This window comes from Trichoplax adhaerens, genomic scaffold (genome assembly GCF_000150275.1).
Source record: "Trichoplax adhaerens TRIADscaffold_3 genomic scaffold, whole genome shotgun sequence".
NCBI lineage: Eukaryota > Metazoa > Placozoa > Uniplacotomia > Trichoplacea > Trichoplacidae > Trichoplax > Trichoplax adhaerens.
Window position 1 is genome coordinate 1,641,062 of NW_002060945.1, and position 14,432 is coordinate 1,655,493.

Here is a 14,432-nt window from a genome sequence, read left to right on the forward strand (position 1 = left end):
GTAATAGCTCCCCCTTGTAATTGATTTTCATTAAGGTCAGAAAATATGAGCTCCAATCTATCTTATTTTCCTATCTTTCAACGTAGTAAATTATCCGATGTGGAGTTACAGTTATGTGGTCAAGTAAGACGGCTAGGGAATACAACAACAGGTGGCTTTCATGGTAGAACTAAACCTCGTCATAAGCGATGGCGAAATCGATATCGTGGTGTTAGGCGGCAAAATGAAAATTCAAAACGTGGCGGCAATCTATTGAAACAAATGTACTTAGATTTAGGCCAGAAAAAAATCGGTCATACAACTTGTGCTGTCTGTGGAATGGTCTATACTATTGGCGAGCCGGATGACGAAGATGCACATCGGTTATTTCATGAGCGATTTATAAGTGGTATCCGATTTGTAGGATGGAAAAATGAGCATGTTGTTGCTCGATACTTGGATGGTAGGGTTATTATGGTCTTACCGACAGATCATCCTTCTCGTGTTAAGAAAGTCTTGGAGATTAAAGCTTTAATTGATGATCAATTAGGGATACCAAATCAAGCGAAAGAAACACAACATTGGGATTGTAAAACACTACTCTTTATTTCTAATACTAAAACTGTAGCAGGCTGCTTAATCGCTGAAGAAGCGGACAAAGCTCGACGCTTGTTACCATCCAAAGTTAACAAGAATAATAATAATAGTCGTCGTCGAACAGTAGCAAGTAAACCTTCATCGCAAGGCGGTAAGAAAGGCAGACGTATCAACAAATATTCTGCTGATGCGGTATGTTCCAATTTACCGGATTGGTGTTCTGATGAGGAATTTCCTGTCATATGTGGTGTTAGTCGTGTATGGGTCGATGCACGACATCGTCGAAGTAAAATTGCCACTAGAATGATGGATTGTTTATTAAATAACTTTGTCTACGGCCATGCTATGGAGAAGTCAGAGATTGCTTTCTCTGCTCCTACTGCCGATGGTAACGCATTTGCCAATCATTATTTTCAATCTACTTCTTATTTGGTTTATCATAAGTAACATGGTTGTTTCAACAATCATCTACGGTAAATTCGTAGTTACTGTCGAGTTGAACTCGGAAGGCGCTTTCCCGATCTGAACGATCAGGATACAGTGCTATCATATTATATTAGCGTTGGTAACAGTCTTCAAATTACCTCGCACTTAGTGCGTTCTCTACTGTTATATGAATGAATATATAAAAATTAGCCTTATTCTTTATATGTAAAATTGGGTGCTTTTATGGTGATGTTTTTTCTTTTAATTCTTAAAATTTAGCTAGACTAATAGAGTACTTGTTGTTGATAGTTATGGGATCGTTTTTGGATCCTACATTGATCCGGATCTCTTGTAGCTTTTGCAGCTAAAACTTATAGTACCCAAACCCACTAGATAAATTCTGGAGATGATATCCTTGTAAATACGCGTATATAGTATACAGAATCTACTAGAAAGTATCCTTGATTGATTCACCTTTAACTTTGCTTGACGTAACAGATTGTAGTACATCACTGCTGTTTTGATGTTACAGATCTTCCAATTTAATTACTGATTCTGTCAATCATTAAATAAGGAAGGTATCTTAACTTTCTTGTTTCGTACTTTTCTGGTTTTTGCTAGCCTCAACTAAATTAATGAATATCTACTGAGTAAAAAGAGAGTGTAGACGCAGGATAACTGGTAATTGATCCCTTGTAAATGCAATTAATATCTGTAATTACTGCTAATACTGGATGATGACAGATTTAGCTATTTTGGGTCTCTGGTAAATGATTCAATGTAGACTAAATTATATAGTTATTTCAGATGATTGCCGCCAATTCAATAAATAAAAATTTCGATTAATGCAGTAGTTCCACATAACTGAACGAAAATCGCTTGATGATTCAGAAAATGGCTAATAGTAGACTTATAATTAGCCTCTAAACGATATCTTAAAGACACGCTTTCAGTAGTTATGAATTGTGTGTTACTCGAAAATGAACGATTAAAAGTTAATCTTGAGATTCTCGTCCTTTATTACTGGGACATAACGACTGCAGCTTGGATTACTTTATGTCCCAATTATAAAACTTTAAAATCACATTCAATAATTTCTCGGTCATTGGGTATATACTATATACCCACAATCACTTGTCTACAATATCAATAGGTATCATAATGTTTCACCGTGAAGAAAATCACAAGCATAATGGTAAAATTCTCCTTCAAAATAAAATATGGCCATCATTCCAACTCATACTCTTACGCATGTCAGTTCCAAATTCCAATAAACTGTACTTGATATATTCGGGCATAAAAGAAAAACCCGTCATACAACATCGCTACTTCAGAATTAAAATTAAAACTTTTCAAGGTAGATTTTAAAATCTTTGATAAAAATAAAACAAATAATAAGCTAAGCGCTAAGGAATTTAAATAATGGTTTTTTATTAAGCAGATTATATATTAGTAGTCTTTAAGGCTAATTTTATGTCATCACGAAGCTGATATGATATTTATAAAAGACGAATATGAAGTAAGCTGATACGAAAATCGGTAAACCAATATCGTAACAGTATTTTCAAACTAGCCCTACTCAAACTTAATCCCTTGCGATAAGGGCAAATCCTTGCTGTAATTAATGGTGCTACGGAAATAAAAGACAAAAAAGTAACTTTCATCAAAATCTATTTATAACATACAATATCTATAACTTGCACCAAGGTTAGCTACAATATAGAAAGACAGTTCACAGAGCGTAATAACGCTATCTTACCAGGTAGATCGGCGCATGTATTGCTTCCAGGCATCGCTACCAGATTCTCTTCCGCCTCCAGTGGCCTTCTCTCCACCTTTCAATACAAATAGGACGCATTGTTAAATTATGGGACAATCGCTTGAAACATTTTTAATTTAGTTAGTCACTGTATTGAATTACCAAAGGCACCGCCAATTTCAGCTCCACTTGTAGGAATATTGACATTCACAATTCCACAGTCCGAACCTTTGGGTCTATATTAATATTAGAAGTGCCCATCAATAGATTCATATTACGGTTACTATAACAGATGTAACGACTTACCCGATCCAATTAAAAACATTGCTTAGATTTCCAGTAAATATGCTGCTAGAAAGACCTTGCTCTACTTCGTTATTCCAGGCTATTGCATCCTCTAAATTCTGATTTAATAAGATAGAAATTTGCTATAGTAACATCCATGAGGAAGGACAGTATAAATCTTATGTATCCGGATTAACTTATGCTAAATGATACAGGACATTACCTTATATTTGATGACATACAGAACAGGTACGAATGATTCTCGGTGCACAACTTTTGCGTCATGTTGTAAACCAGTTACAATTGTTGGTTGCACGTAATTGCCGGGGCGGTCTATGACATCACCACCGCACTCTATTGTGCCACCCTGTTCATTCATTTACAATAATATCTTATAATGCATGATGCTATTATCGAGCCAACAGTTGCTTATTCATCAATCATTAAGGCATCATTCATAGATAATGAGCCTACCTCAGCAGCAGCGGAAACGACTGTATTCTTAAACAGCTCTATACTGGCCTTACTATGGACAGGCCCGCATAACACTCCAGCTAGTAGAAAAAATGTCATACTTACTGTATAGTAGATGTTATATTATAATGGTTTATTGTAGTAATGGAATAGAAACAAGATACCTTCTAAAGGATTGCCAATCTTTACTTGAGAATAAGCTTTCTTTAATCTTTCAACAACGGAATCATGCATCGATTCCGGTAGAAACTATTCCAGTTAAAATACAAAAAAATATCGTAATTTATTACAACATGATCCATGCTATACCAAATATGTAAGATCCTTAAAATAGTTTCTGAGTTACCAATCGCCTAGTTGTAGTACATCGTTGTCCAGCCGTTCCAACACTGGCAAAGAGGACAGCTGGTACAACCATGTTTACATCTGCGTCTTCGGTTACTACATAATTATTAGAAATACTAATTATCAGTAAAAATAATACCTCATTTTTTTGTAAATATATTAAATTATCCTTACCAATAATTGCATTGTTACCGCCCAACTCCAATAGTTTACGTCCTAAATATATTAATAACGTAATGTGGTAAGCTTATTATTGAGGTATAACTGAGTACATCTAAACTGCATACCAAAGCGTTCTTGGACTGCCAGAGCTACCTTCTTTCCAACCTACAGGGTTATATCAAACTTAACTTAAATAATTTGAAGAAACGTCATCATAACTTTACAGTTTCAGTTTAAGTTTCGAAATATTATCATCTCTGAAGACTATTACAGTTCAATAGTTATCTTACCGGTGTACTTCCTGTAAAGGAGACAAGATCCATGTTTTTATCATTTGCCATTGCATTACTAAAAAAATAGTAAATCGAAACCTTAATATAGCCATGGGTATAATACTTGCTAAATTATCGACTAGTTGCGAACTATTTCAAATGCTTGATTACCCTACGTCACTTCCTCCTTGAACTAAAGAGCATATAGCCCCAGGTAAGTTGTTGGCTTCCAATACCGAAGATATTATCCTATAACAGAAGTAAATGCATTGATACCGAATAATTAATGAAATCGATATTTTATATCTATACAGTATGTCTAGTCCAATTGGTCATGGCTTTATTACTTGGTAACAGCAACACTGGTCAAGGGAGTCGTAGGTGCTCCTTTCCTGCAATATAGATATATCCGAACGTCTTAACAACTTTGATTATTATTATTTAACCAAACGCAAATATGCTTTAACAATTTTGCAGTCAAAATGCGTCTTATTGATTAGTATGATTTAGTTCCAGATTTATTAGTACCATAATACACAATTTCCACATGCCATGGCAATAGAGCTATTCCATCCATAAACGGCAACTGGAAAGTTGAATGCAGTTATGACACCAACTAAACCCAAAGGATTCCATTGTTCAATCAATACATGGCCAGGTCCTGAAGGAATAAAGGTGTTTAGTGAACAGATGAAGCAAAAACGCGTCTATGCAAATCAATCTACAAAAATAGTTTATAGATAGTTCAACGACAGAAGCGCATCGAAATTAGATCTTAAAGTGAGGATGACTAGGCCCTTACTTTCACTAGGAAATACTTTCCCATCAAACATTCGTGATAACCCAACAGCATAATCGCAAATATCGATATATTCCTGAACTTCGCCTATACCTTCAGGAATAATTTTTCCCATTTCCAGTGATACCTATAAGATTACAAAAACTTGCATTATTTGCAAGAACACAATGATGGTTTAAAGCAATGGACATCAGTATCGTCTTTGCAATATAATATACCGACCAATTTTCCTAAATCTTCTAATTTCTCACGTAAAGCATGTCCAATTTGTCGAACTATTTCTCCACGATGGGGTGCAGGTACCTGAAAATGTCATTACTATTACAATAGCCGATATACACCTACGATCTACGTCGATGAGATGAATGTTATCATAACCAAGCGTGTAGATTGAAAACAACAAACACCTTTGCTTTATTGTTATGATGTGGTATCAACCAAAATTTAATCACACGTTACAACTTACATCAGCCCAGGTCTTCCATGCAGCTTTAGCTTCTTCCACGGTTTTATTGTAATCTTCAACAGTGCCCTATAGAGTAGAGTGAAATAAAGCGAACTGAGATAGGCGTATCATGACGATAGATACTACAATTTATCAAGTATCAAATACTGTTCCGTAATTTGCATTGTTCAGATACATGGTCTTTAAGAATTCAACACAAAGACTGATTTGTCGTTAAGATCTACTGTAGCAAGGTATATCCGCCCCTTAATAAAGATACTTCAATAGTAAATAGTATCACATAGAATGCTTTATCTTCATGATATATAGTTGTCATCTAGGATACTGATTTAAAGTAGTCACAAGATGCAATTCGTTATCATTATCGGAATAAATAAATGATATTAATGGTAGTTAGCTGAAATCTATAGCTACAATACACGGAGTATACTGAGAATGCAGGATATACTGTATTGTGAAGATGAGATTTTAATAACATAACCATTACCACATTGGCGAATACGGTTAGAAAGTTCAACATTGCATGAGAGAGTGAAAATTACAAATGTAAGGTAGTACGGATATTTACCAAGACAACCTGTAACATCAACTGCTTGTATAGGGTTATCCTACACGATGTATGCAAATTCTGGTGTGTCCATTATACAATTACAATGGAAATGGGTGTGATTGGAATTTCTCTTACCTCTTTAACCGATGCAATCGGTCTTCCATCGATTGGAGTATACGATGTTACTGTCTACTCGAATAACAGAAAACATATTGACATTAAAATAGAGCTGTGTCATTTAGTTTAAACGGTTGTAGCCACAAGATGAAACCAAGAGCAATTAAGTCACTCGTTGAATAATATTGATTGGTATAGCTATACTGTACAATATAGTCAATCGTTGTACAAGAGAGGATCTAAGTTTACGCGTCATATTGTCAACGCGATTGATTTTTCTATCAGAGCAACGTACCGCGCCACTCAAAAGACAGTATGTTACTCTTATTAAAGCCGTTCTATTGCCATAATCACAAGCGTAGTCAAGAGAATGCTATTACCTGACCACTTGCACTCCATGTTCCGTTAAAGACACCAAGATTTTCTGATTGCAATCCTAAATTCTTCAACCAACCAAAGGCTGGATCATTAATCAACATCGATGACGCTGCATAATTTCGTCTTGCCGATGCTTGCTTGGACAGTTGGAGAGCTAGCTTGAATGAATTTCCGGTTAAGCGAAGAAATGACATGATTGAAAGTTGAGTTTGCTTGATTTTTGCGACGTTTTCTTCTAACTGGTGGATTGGAGCGTATAGTCACTGATACCTACAGTAGGCTAGAACAGGAGAATGTTGAACAGAGTGGAGACTAATAAGTTGGATAAATAGTTAATTAATTAATTCGGAATTAATCACCCGATCTGGTCTGAGGTATATTTACCTACTGTACAGTGTACAGTACAGTACAGTACAGTGCAAAAAGCGTCTCTGAACTCTAGAGGGACAAGGCAAAAACAATCTCTAGGGATTGACCGAATGAATTGTACTGTACACTGTTCACTTGTCCAATCACCAGCTGGCATCAACAGGTCAGTACTGTAGAGTTGTACTGTACACTGTACACTAGTGAGTTGTCCGCTTGGCCACTGCAATAGAAAGAAAGAAAGCGTGTTATTACGTTTGATGGACACTTTGCCCTATGTAGCTTTCCACTCTCGATCTGGCAAGGTTCAATCTTTCCAGCTGTTGGTGCAGTAGTATTTTGGAATACTGTCAATTATGCTGCAAATGAATTGAAATCATTGCATGCTACTGCACTAAAATTCCCTCCTTGTTAGACTGTAGAGTAGTACTCATATGTGGGTTTCCAGTGTCGATCTGGCAAGGTTCAATCTTTCCAGCTGTTAGTGCAGTTACTGCAGTAGTATTTTTGAATACTGTCAATGAGTGCATGCTGCAAATAAATTGAAATCATTGCATGCTACTGCACTAAATTACCTCCTTGTTAGACTGTAGAGTAGTACTTACATGCCAGTTTCCCACTGCCGATCTACCAGGGTTGAGGGTTTTCACCTTTTAGTACAGTAGTATTCTTGAATACTGTTAACCATACTGCAAATGAATTGAAATCATTGCATGCTACTGCACTAATTTACCTCCTTGTTAGACAGTAGAGTAGTACTCATATGTGGGTTTCCACTGCCGATCTACCAGAGTTGAGGGTTTCCACCTTTTAGTACAGTAGTATTTTTGAATACTGTTAACCATACTGCAAATGAATTGAAATCATTGCATGCTACTGCACTAAATTCCCTCCTTGTTAGAATGTAGAGTAGTACTCATATGTGGGTTTCCACTGCCGATCTACCAGAGTTGAGGGTTTCCACCTTTTAGTACAGTAGTATTTTTGAATACTGTCAATTATACTGCAAATGAATTGAAATCATTGCATGCTACTGTACTAAAATTCCCTCCTTGTTAGAATGTAGAGTAGTACTCATATGTGGGTTTTCCAGTGTCGATCTGGCAAGGTTCAATCTTTCCAGCTGTTAGTGCAGTAGTATTTTTGAATACTGTCAATTATACTGCAAATAAATTGAAATCATTGCATGCTACTGTACTAAAATTCCCTCCTTGTTAGAATGTAGAGTAGTACTCATATGTGGGTTTTCCAGTGTCGATCTGGCAAGGTTTAATGTTTCCAGCTGTTAGTGCAGTAGTATTTTTGAATACTGTCAATACTGTCAATCATACTGCCAATGAATTAAAATCACTGCATGCTACTGTACTAAATTCTCTCCTATGTATATAATTATCATTCATCAGTAAGCCTCCCTGAATTATTAAATAATTGCAAATCGGAAAGACAGTGTGTTATTAGATGTAAAATATGGCAGTAGTCAAGAACCCTTTGGTGAAACGCTGTTAATCATCCAAAATACAGCAGCTTTAATTTCACTATTTAGTGGTAAACGTTGTAGTTATTTACTGTCGTTATTAATTCGGTTTAGTGTAGGTAAAACCATGTACTGTCCGCATCCATACCATACAATCAGTAGCTGATAGTACAAGGTTTAGTTCTGGTTGCAAACTAAACCAAGATTTTTTAGCAATTAAATCCAAACCAACTAATTTACTCGTGTAGCCTATGCTGAAGAATAGTTGGAGGGGCTGCAAGAACATGGCCGCCTCGCCTAGCGCTTTTCGCCAGTATAGTGTTCTACAATTCTACCAGTACAAGGTATTATACAGTACTTACGGCACTGTATGGGGTACACCCATCCTGTACAGTACAGTATAGATCTATAGAAATCAATCAATAACTTACATAACTGCTATACTAAAACTAGTAATAATATGCTGCAGTGGTGTACCTCTCATCTTGCTGCATCAAGTACGAGAAGTAATTGGTGCCCACTCTGCAGCTAAAGGCGCGTTATGGCTGCAGGTTTGGTAGCGACCTTGCGGAAATCAGCAAGGATTTTAGGCAGTAAGTGTTGAGTTAGCAATAAGTGTGTCTATTCGTATAGCATTCTTATATCTGAACACGTTGTAGGCAATTTGTTGCAACTTGCAATCTCGTAAAAGCCACAGTAGAGTGCAGTCTTATTTCAACTTGTACAGGTTATGCAGAACGAGGTAGTATAGTAAGAGTTTGCCTGGAAGATTTCTTCATAGCTTGTATTAACGTACGATTTCCTACTACAAATGGCTACTATTGTAGCTATAGCCAAGTACAGCTTTGCAGTGTGTATGAATTATATATGCAGTTTAAATAACACATGGTAGACCAGCACTTATGCTATGTATACGCGTATGTATTGGCATCTTAATTAATAGGGTCCTACAGCGATCAAGTTGGATATCATAGACTTAAAATTTGGTCGCAGGAAGCTGCTAAACAACCAAATCAAGCATCGACGGATCAAAGTCAAATTCGTATCAGATTACTGGATGGGCAGCATACATTCGGAACCAGTTACATAACGACTCCTCTTGAGGTTGCTCAAGGTAAGATTCGTTTATCGATTACACAATTATGATAGTATACTAATGCATTTGAGACTCAAGTAACCGTTGCAATTGACCACCTATTAATCATCTTACCTTTATCGGGATAGCAATTTCAAAGCAGTTATCTAAAGAAGTTGTCGTTGCTGTTGTTGATAACTCAATCTGGGATCTACAAGCTCCCTTAACTAATGATTGCAGCCTTAAATTATTAAAATTTCGCGATGATCCACTAGCAAAACAGGTAAAAGTATCACACTGTAAGATCGGTTGTTATGCGTACAATACGCTTAGGTAAATCACTGCAGTTTCGTATTTTGAGAAATTTAATCATATGAGTAGATTAAGACTGATTTTAGGATGCTATTGAGTTCATATTGTTGACCTCGATCGTGTCTTCCATTCCTGCTAGGTATTTTGGCATTCATCATCGCATTTGTTAGGTTATGCGATGGAAAAGCTTTATGGTAGTGAGGTTCCAGTACAATTATGTAACGGTCCTCCACTAGAACAAGGTAATGTTTCTCTACCAGAGGTCTGATGTGTCTTTTTGAAAGAAATCATTTTTATTAATCTAGTCTTTGTACATATAATGCTTATTTTACAGGTGGATTCTATTATGATGCCTATATGGGCGATAAAACTATAAAGCAGGCAAATGACTATTAATTTCCAATCTTGATTGAGATTTAAACTATAACGTGAACAGTTGTTGACATTAATGGTATTAACAGTACATAACTGTATGTAGGGGGACTTGAATAAGTTAGAAAAAATTGCTGTTGATCTCGTAAAAGAGAATCTTTCTTTTGAAAGAATTGAATTAACTATAAATGCTGCACTGGAAATGTTTCGATACAATCCGTAAGTTCTTAATTGCTGAGTAAATTTAGCGTTGTCTACAGTATACATTAAATTTTCGGCTAGGATTATACTTACCTCCAAAATTTGTGCCATAAAGGTATAAAATAGAGATTATCAAGAAATTGGATCCTGGTGATACCATAACCGCATATAAGTGTGGAGATTTCATAGACCTATGTCGAGGGCCACATCTTCCTAGAACAGGAATGATTAAGGCAATTGCTATGACAAAGGAATCCAGTGTGCACAAGAGTGGAGACACTAGTTCTGTAAGTAGACTGAATGCAAATTTCATGTTATACTCATGCAACACTACAATCAAACTTATTCTGTAAGAGATCTAACCAATGTGATTTTTAGGCGCAACTGCAGCGCGTATATGGGATAGCGTTTCCGAAAAAAGATCTGGTATTTTAAATCGTTTCTATCACGAACCAAAATTTTATTATTGCTAGTATTCACAGAACTTTTATTGTCGTTTCTTAACAGCTTAAGGATTGGCTTAAAATGCAACAAGAAGCTAAGGTTCTAGTAGTTATATTTCTATACGCTCTCTTTTACCATCATGTCTTACATCGATTCATTTTACGAATTGACTCGTTGCTATATTCTATTACAGGAGCGTGACCACCGTACCATTGGAAAAGACCAGAAACTGTTTTTCTTTAATCCTTTGAGGTAAAATTAAGTCTATGATTCTATGTGCATACCAATTTTAGAATCATCAGGTAGATTACTTATCATTGGTTAAAAATATTTTCGGTTCGCAGCCCTGGTAATGCTTTTTTACTGCCACATGGATTGAGAATTATAAATAAATTAAAAAATTTCTTAAAAGATGAATACAGGTAATGGGGAATTATGATATGAACTCACTTACAGTTAATGAAATACAGATCTGATTTGGAATTACATTAACTTTGATATTGGTATAACTATCTTCTGAATAGGGTTCGCGGATACCACGAGGTATGCAATACTAGTAAGCGTAAGCTAATTCTCGTTTTCACATAAGTGCAATAATGCTGTCGTTTTATTGTGTGTATCTTTATATCAATTAATACTCCTAAGTTTTATCAACTCAAGCAAGGAACAAGAGTAGTGATGAATTAAGATATCATTCTGGATCTTTAGGTAGAAACACCGTTAACTTTTAATCAAGAGCTTTGGGTGCAATCTGGTCATTGGGATCATTATAGTGACGACATGTTTCGGCTGCAATCTGATCCAGTACATTACTATATATACTACAGCTTGATATCAAATAGTTATAACATTCATAATTTGACTGATTTCTAAGTAGGTGAACATTATATTGTGCAGGTCATTACTAAGTTTTATATTTAAATGATATTACTATAGCAAGATCATGAAAATCGGGGCTCAATTAGCCTTAAACCTATGAACTGTCCCGGACACTGTCTAATTTTCGGTAATGAGCGACATTCCTATCGTGATCTTCCAGTCCGATTAGCGGAATTTAGCGCTTTGCATAGGTAAGTGACACACAGTTAACGTCAACATGTGTATAATTCAGCATTCTATCGACTTTAGTAGCTTTACATTCATCTTGTAATGTTGTAATTACAGGCCTTTACAGAGGATTCAAGTATTTATGCTTTACTGACTATAATTGATATTCTTACTGTCAAATAATTAGAGATGAACCTTCAGGCTCGTTGGGTGGATTAACACGCTTACGTCAGTTTCATCAAGACGATGCCCATATCTTTTGTACTAAAGATCAAATCGGGGAAGAAGTTCAGTAAGTTCGAGGGTTCAATATTAAGTAAGCTACGGATATCAATATTTTTATTAACATACGACTATTGAACCTTACACGCACTAAAATAATAGGTTTATTGGACATGCAAATGTGTTCACTATTACTATCTGCTAAAGATTATTCTTTTCGATTATTTAGGGATTGTTTGGATTTAATCAATAAGGCGTATTCGATATTCGGTAATTAATTGAAAGTATTATTTCCTTCACACCTCTAGATACTTATTTTTATTGTATTAATAGATTTTAATTATACGATGAAGCTATCAACTCGCCCGGAAGGATACCTTGGAGAAACTGCTGTTTGGGAAGAGGCTGTAAGATAGTGCTACAGATTATTTATTTTGCCAAAATTATAGATTTAATAATGCTCGTATTGCTCACTAAAAGCTGCTTAAATTCAAATGGTTGAAATGATTATTGCATTAATTTTAGGAAAATCGACTAGTTAATATTTTGAATAGCACTGGAAAAGAATGGAGTGTAAACGATGGAGGTAAGTTATATCTCATGTTAACAGGAATATAGCCTAGCTAGCTGTAAGTAACTTCGGCGGTAGTTATGACGTGATTACATTTAAATTTTCAATAGATGGTGCTTTTTATGGACCAAAAATTGATGTAATGATTCAGGATGCTATTGGCAGGTTTGTTACTACATATTAACATTGATTGCGAGTGATCTGGTCGATGTAACTGTGACTGCTATAGTTTGCCTTGTTTTTAATTTACAGAAGTCATCAAACTGCTACCATACAACTAGACTTTCAACTACCCAAACGTTTTAATCTGCAGTTTATGAGTTCGTACATGAAAATTTATTGTGAACATTATTCAATGATGTATAATGACCGTACGTTTAATCAATTTAATACAATATTGCTATTGATACTGACAGATTCATCTGGAGAGCTAGAACACCCCGTTATTATCCATCGTAGGTTTTCTATAGAATTATTTAAATTAGAACTAGAAGGAAAAGTTTTTACCTTACACTTCGTTAATTGTTAGATAATCTTATTTCTATTAGGAGCCATTTTCGGCTCATTTGAAAGATTTTTGGGAATATTGATTGAACATACTGCGGGAAATTGGCCATTTTGGATAAGCCCGAGACAGGTTACTGTCATATAATGCCAAAATAAATTTTGCTACATTACATTCATTTCTCTTACTAACATTCTTTAAAATTTTCAGGTGTCTGTTTGCAGCGTTTCTGAGAGACATAATGATTACGCAAGAGAAATCTGCGACAGCCTTAAGATTAACGGCTTATACGCTGATTTAGATATTACTGATGTAGTTCTTAATCGAAAAATTCGACTATCGCGTTTAGCTGGTTATAATTACATTGCGGTCGTTGGCAAGGAGGAATTTGAAAGTAAGTAAAATTTTTTAATTTTTTCTTTTATCATGTGGTCCATAATTAAGTAGGCTTCACCCTCGTTTTCTAATTCTAGGTAACACCATTAGTGTGCGAACAAGGACTGGCGATTTTTTACAAAGACAAAATTTATCAGATCTTTTGCAATTCTTTCGTAAACTTAATAGAGTAACTATGGACATACCAGAAGTTTAATATTTATTCCTAGATTGCGACTTTTATTAATATGCAATACTTATTAAAAAATGACAGTAAATATCATGTATAAATAGCTACAATGAAAATTTGTTTTAATAAAATCGAAATAAAGAGATTACAGGACTTGAATGACTGACTACTGATATTACTGCTACTATCTTATTGATCCCAGGAATACGTTTCTGGTAATGCATACGATGTAGTTATGCTCTCTGCAATGTCAGCTACAGCGTTCTGGATGCTTGTGCTATATTTTAAATGTGAATTTGAAACAAGATTTTCTAAAGATTAGATCAGTCAGTTTGAATGCCGAAATACGGTTGTTGGCGGTAAAGCAAGACGTTATCACAAAATCAGGAAGCTATGTTTCATAATGGCATTGTACATCAATCGCAATTAAAGCAATGGTGCTTTATGCAAATATTAAAAAAATGTATTTATATTAAAACTTTCTAGTATAGATTGTTGAAAAAATACGTAGTGAAAGTTTCGCTCAATTCACATAAAAAATTGCTTTTTGTTTAGTGAATTCACTAATTTTACTTAAACTCTGGGCTATTTGAGCCTTGAACGATCCGATTATGGAGTTAAAAGATATATATTGCAATTATAAAGCTACTACGGATAAAATCTAAAATA

The 14,432-nt window shown here is 35.2% G+C and overlaps 3 protein-coding genes across 3 annotated transcripts; 2 read left to right on the plus strand and 1 right to left on the minus strand.

Annotated features, from left to right (window-relative positions):
* Nucleotides 1-255: 255 nt before the first annotated feature.
* Nucleotides 256-1,017, plus strand: TRIADDRAFT_15482 (uncharacterized protein; the record flags this gene model as incomplete). Its single annotated transcript, XM_002110283.1, has 2 exons — nucleotides 256-691; nucleotides 737-1,017. Coding segments are annotated over 2 exons (717 nt in total), but the record flags the coding sequence as incomplete, so codon positions are not given.
* A 1,421-nt stretch (nucleotides 1,018-2,438) lies between these two features.
* TRIADDRAFT_35608 (uncharacterized protein) lies at nucleotides 2,439-6,716 on the minus strand. Its single transcript, XM_002110818.1, has 19 exons — nucleotides 6,612-6,716; nucleotides 6,250-6,303; nucleotides 5,565-5,630; nucleotides 5,321-5,401; nucleotides 5,102-5,225; nucleotides 4,828-4,960; nucleotides 4,647-4,691; nucleotides 4,471-4,548; nucleotides 4,318-4,375; nucleotides 4,153-4,192; nucleotides 4,040-4,081; nucleotides 3,867-3,961; nucleotides 3,685-3,769; nucleotides 3,521-3,600; nucleotides 3,270-3,413; nucleotides 3,068-3,165; nucleotides 2,924-2,997; nucleotides 2,762-2,837; nucleotides 2,439-2,632 (listed from the first exon to the last, which is right to left on the minus strand). Exons 1-19 carry the CDS (start codon nucleotides 6,708-6,710, stop codon nucleotides 2,578-2,580), a joined length of 1,527 nt encoding a protein of 508 aa, XP_002110854.1. The 5' UTR covers nucleotides 6,711-6,716; the 3' UTR covers nucleotides 2,439-2,577.
* A 2,771-nt stretch (nucleotides 6,717-9,487) lies between these two features.
* TRIADDRAFT_22327 (uncharacterized protein) lies at nucleotides 9,488-13,600 on the plus strand (the record flags this gene model as incomplete). The annotated part of the gene is made up of 21 exons (XM_002110284.1): nucleotides 9,488-9,563; nucleotides 9,674-9,807; nucleotides 9,976-10,098; nucleotides 10,315-10,427; nucleotides 10,525-10,696; nucleotides 10,788-10,835; nucleotides 10,917-10,952; nucleotides 11,047-11,105; nucleotides 11,198-11,275; nucleotides 11,378-11,396; nucleotides 11,562-11,657; nucleotides 11,790-11,923; nucleotides 12,088-12,192; nucleotides 12,352-12,392; nucleotides 12,456-12,529; nucleotides 12,648-12,708; nucleotides 12,804-12,858; nucleotides 12,946-13,013; nucleotides 13,110-13,148; nucleotides 13,242-13,330; nucleotides 13,409-13,600. Coding segments are annotated over 21 exons (1,812 nt in total), but the record flags the coding sequence as incomplete, so codon positions are not given.
* Nucleotides 13,601-14,432: the final 832 nt, after the last annotated feature.

Bases quoted from the DNA above. Each gene is read 5' to 3' on its own strand.
- TRIADDRAFT_35608 (XM_002110818.1), bottom strand. From the start codon at position 6,710: ATGTTGATTAATGATCCAGCCTTTGGTTGGTTGAAGAATTTAGGATTG. The intron at 5,226-5,320 runs GTCGGTATATTA...GTAATCTTATAG, and splicing joins TAGAAGATTTAGGAAAATTG to GTATCACTGGAAATGGGAAA. The intron at 2,633-2,761 runs GTAAGATAGCGT...TTATTTCCGTAG, and splicing joins TACATGCGCCGATCTACCTG to CACCATTAATTACAGCAAGG.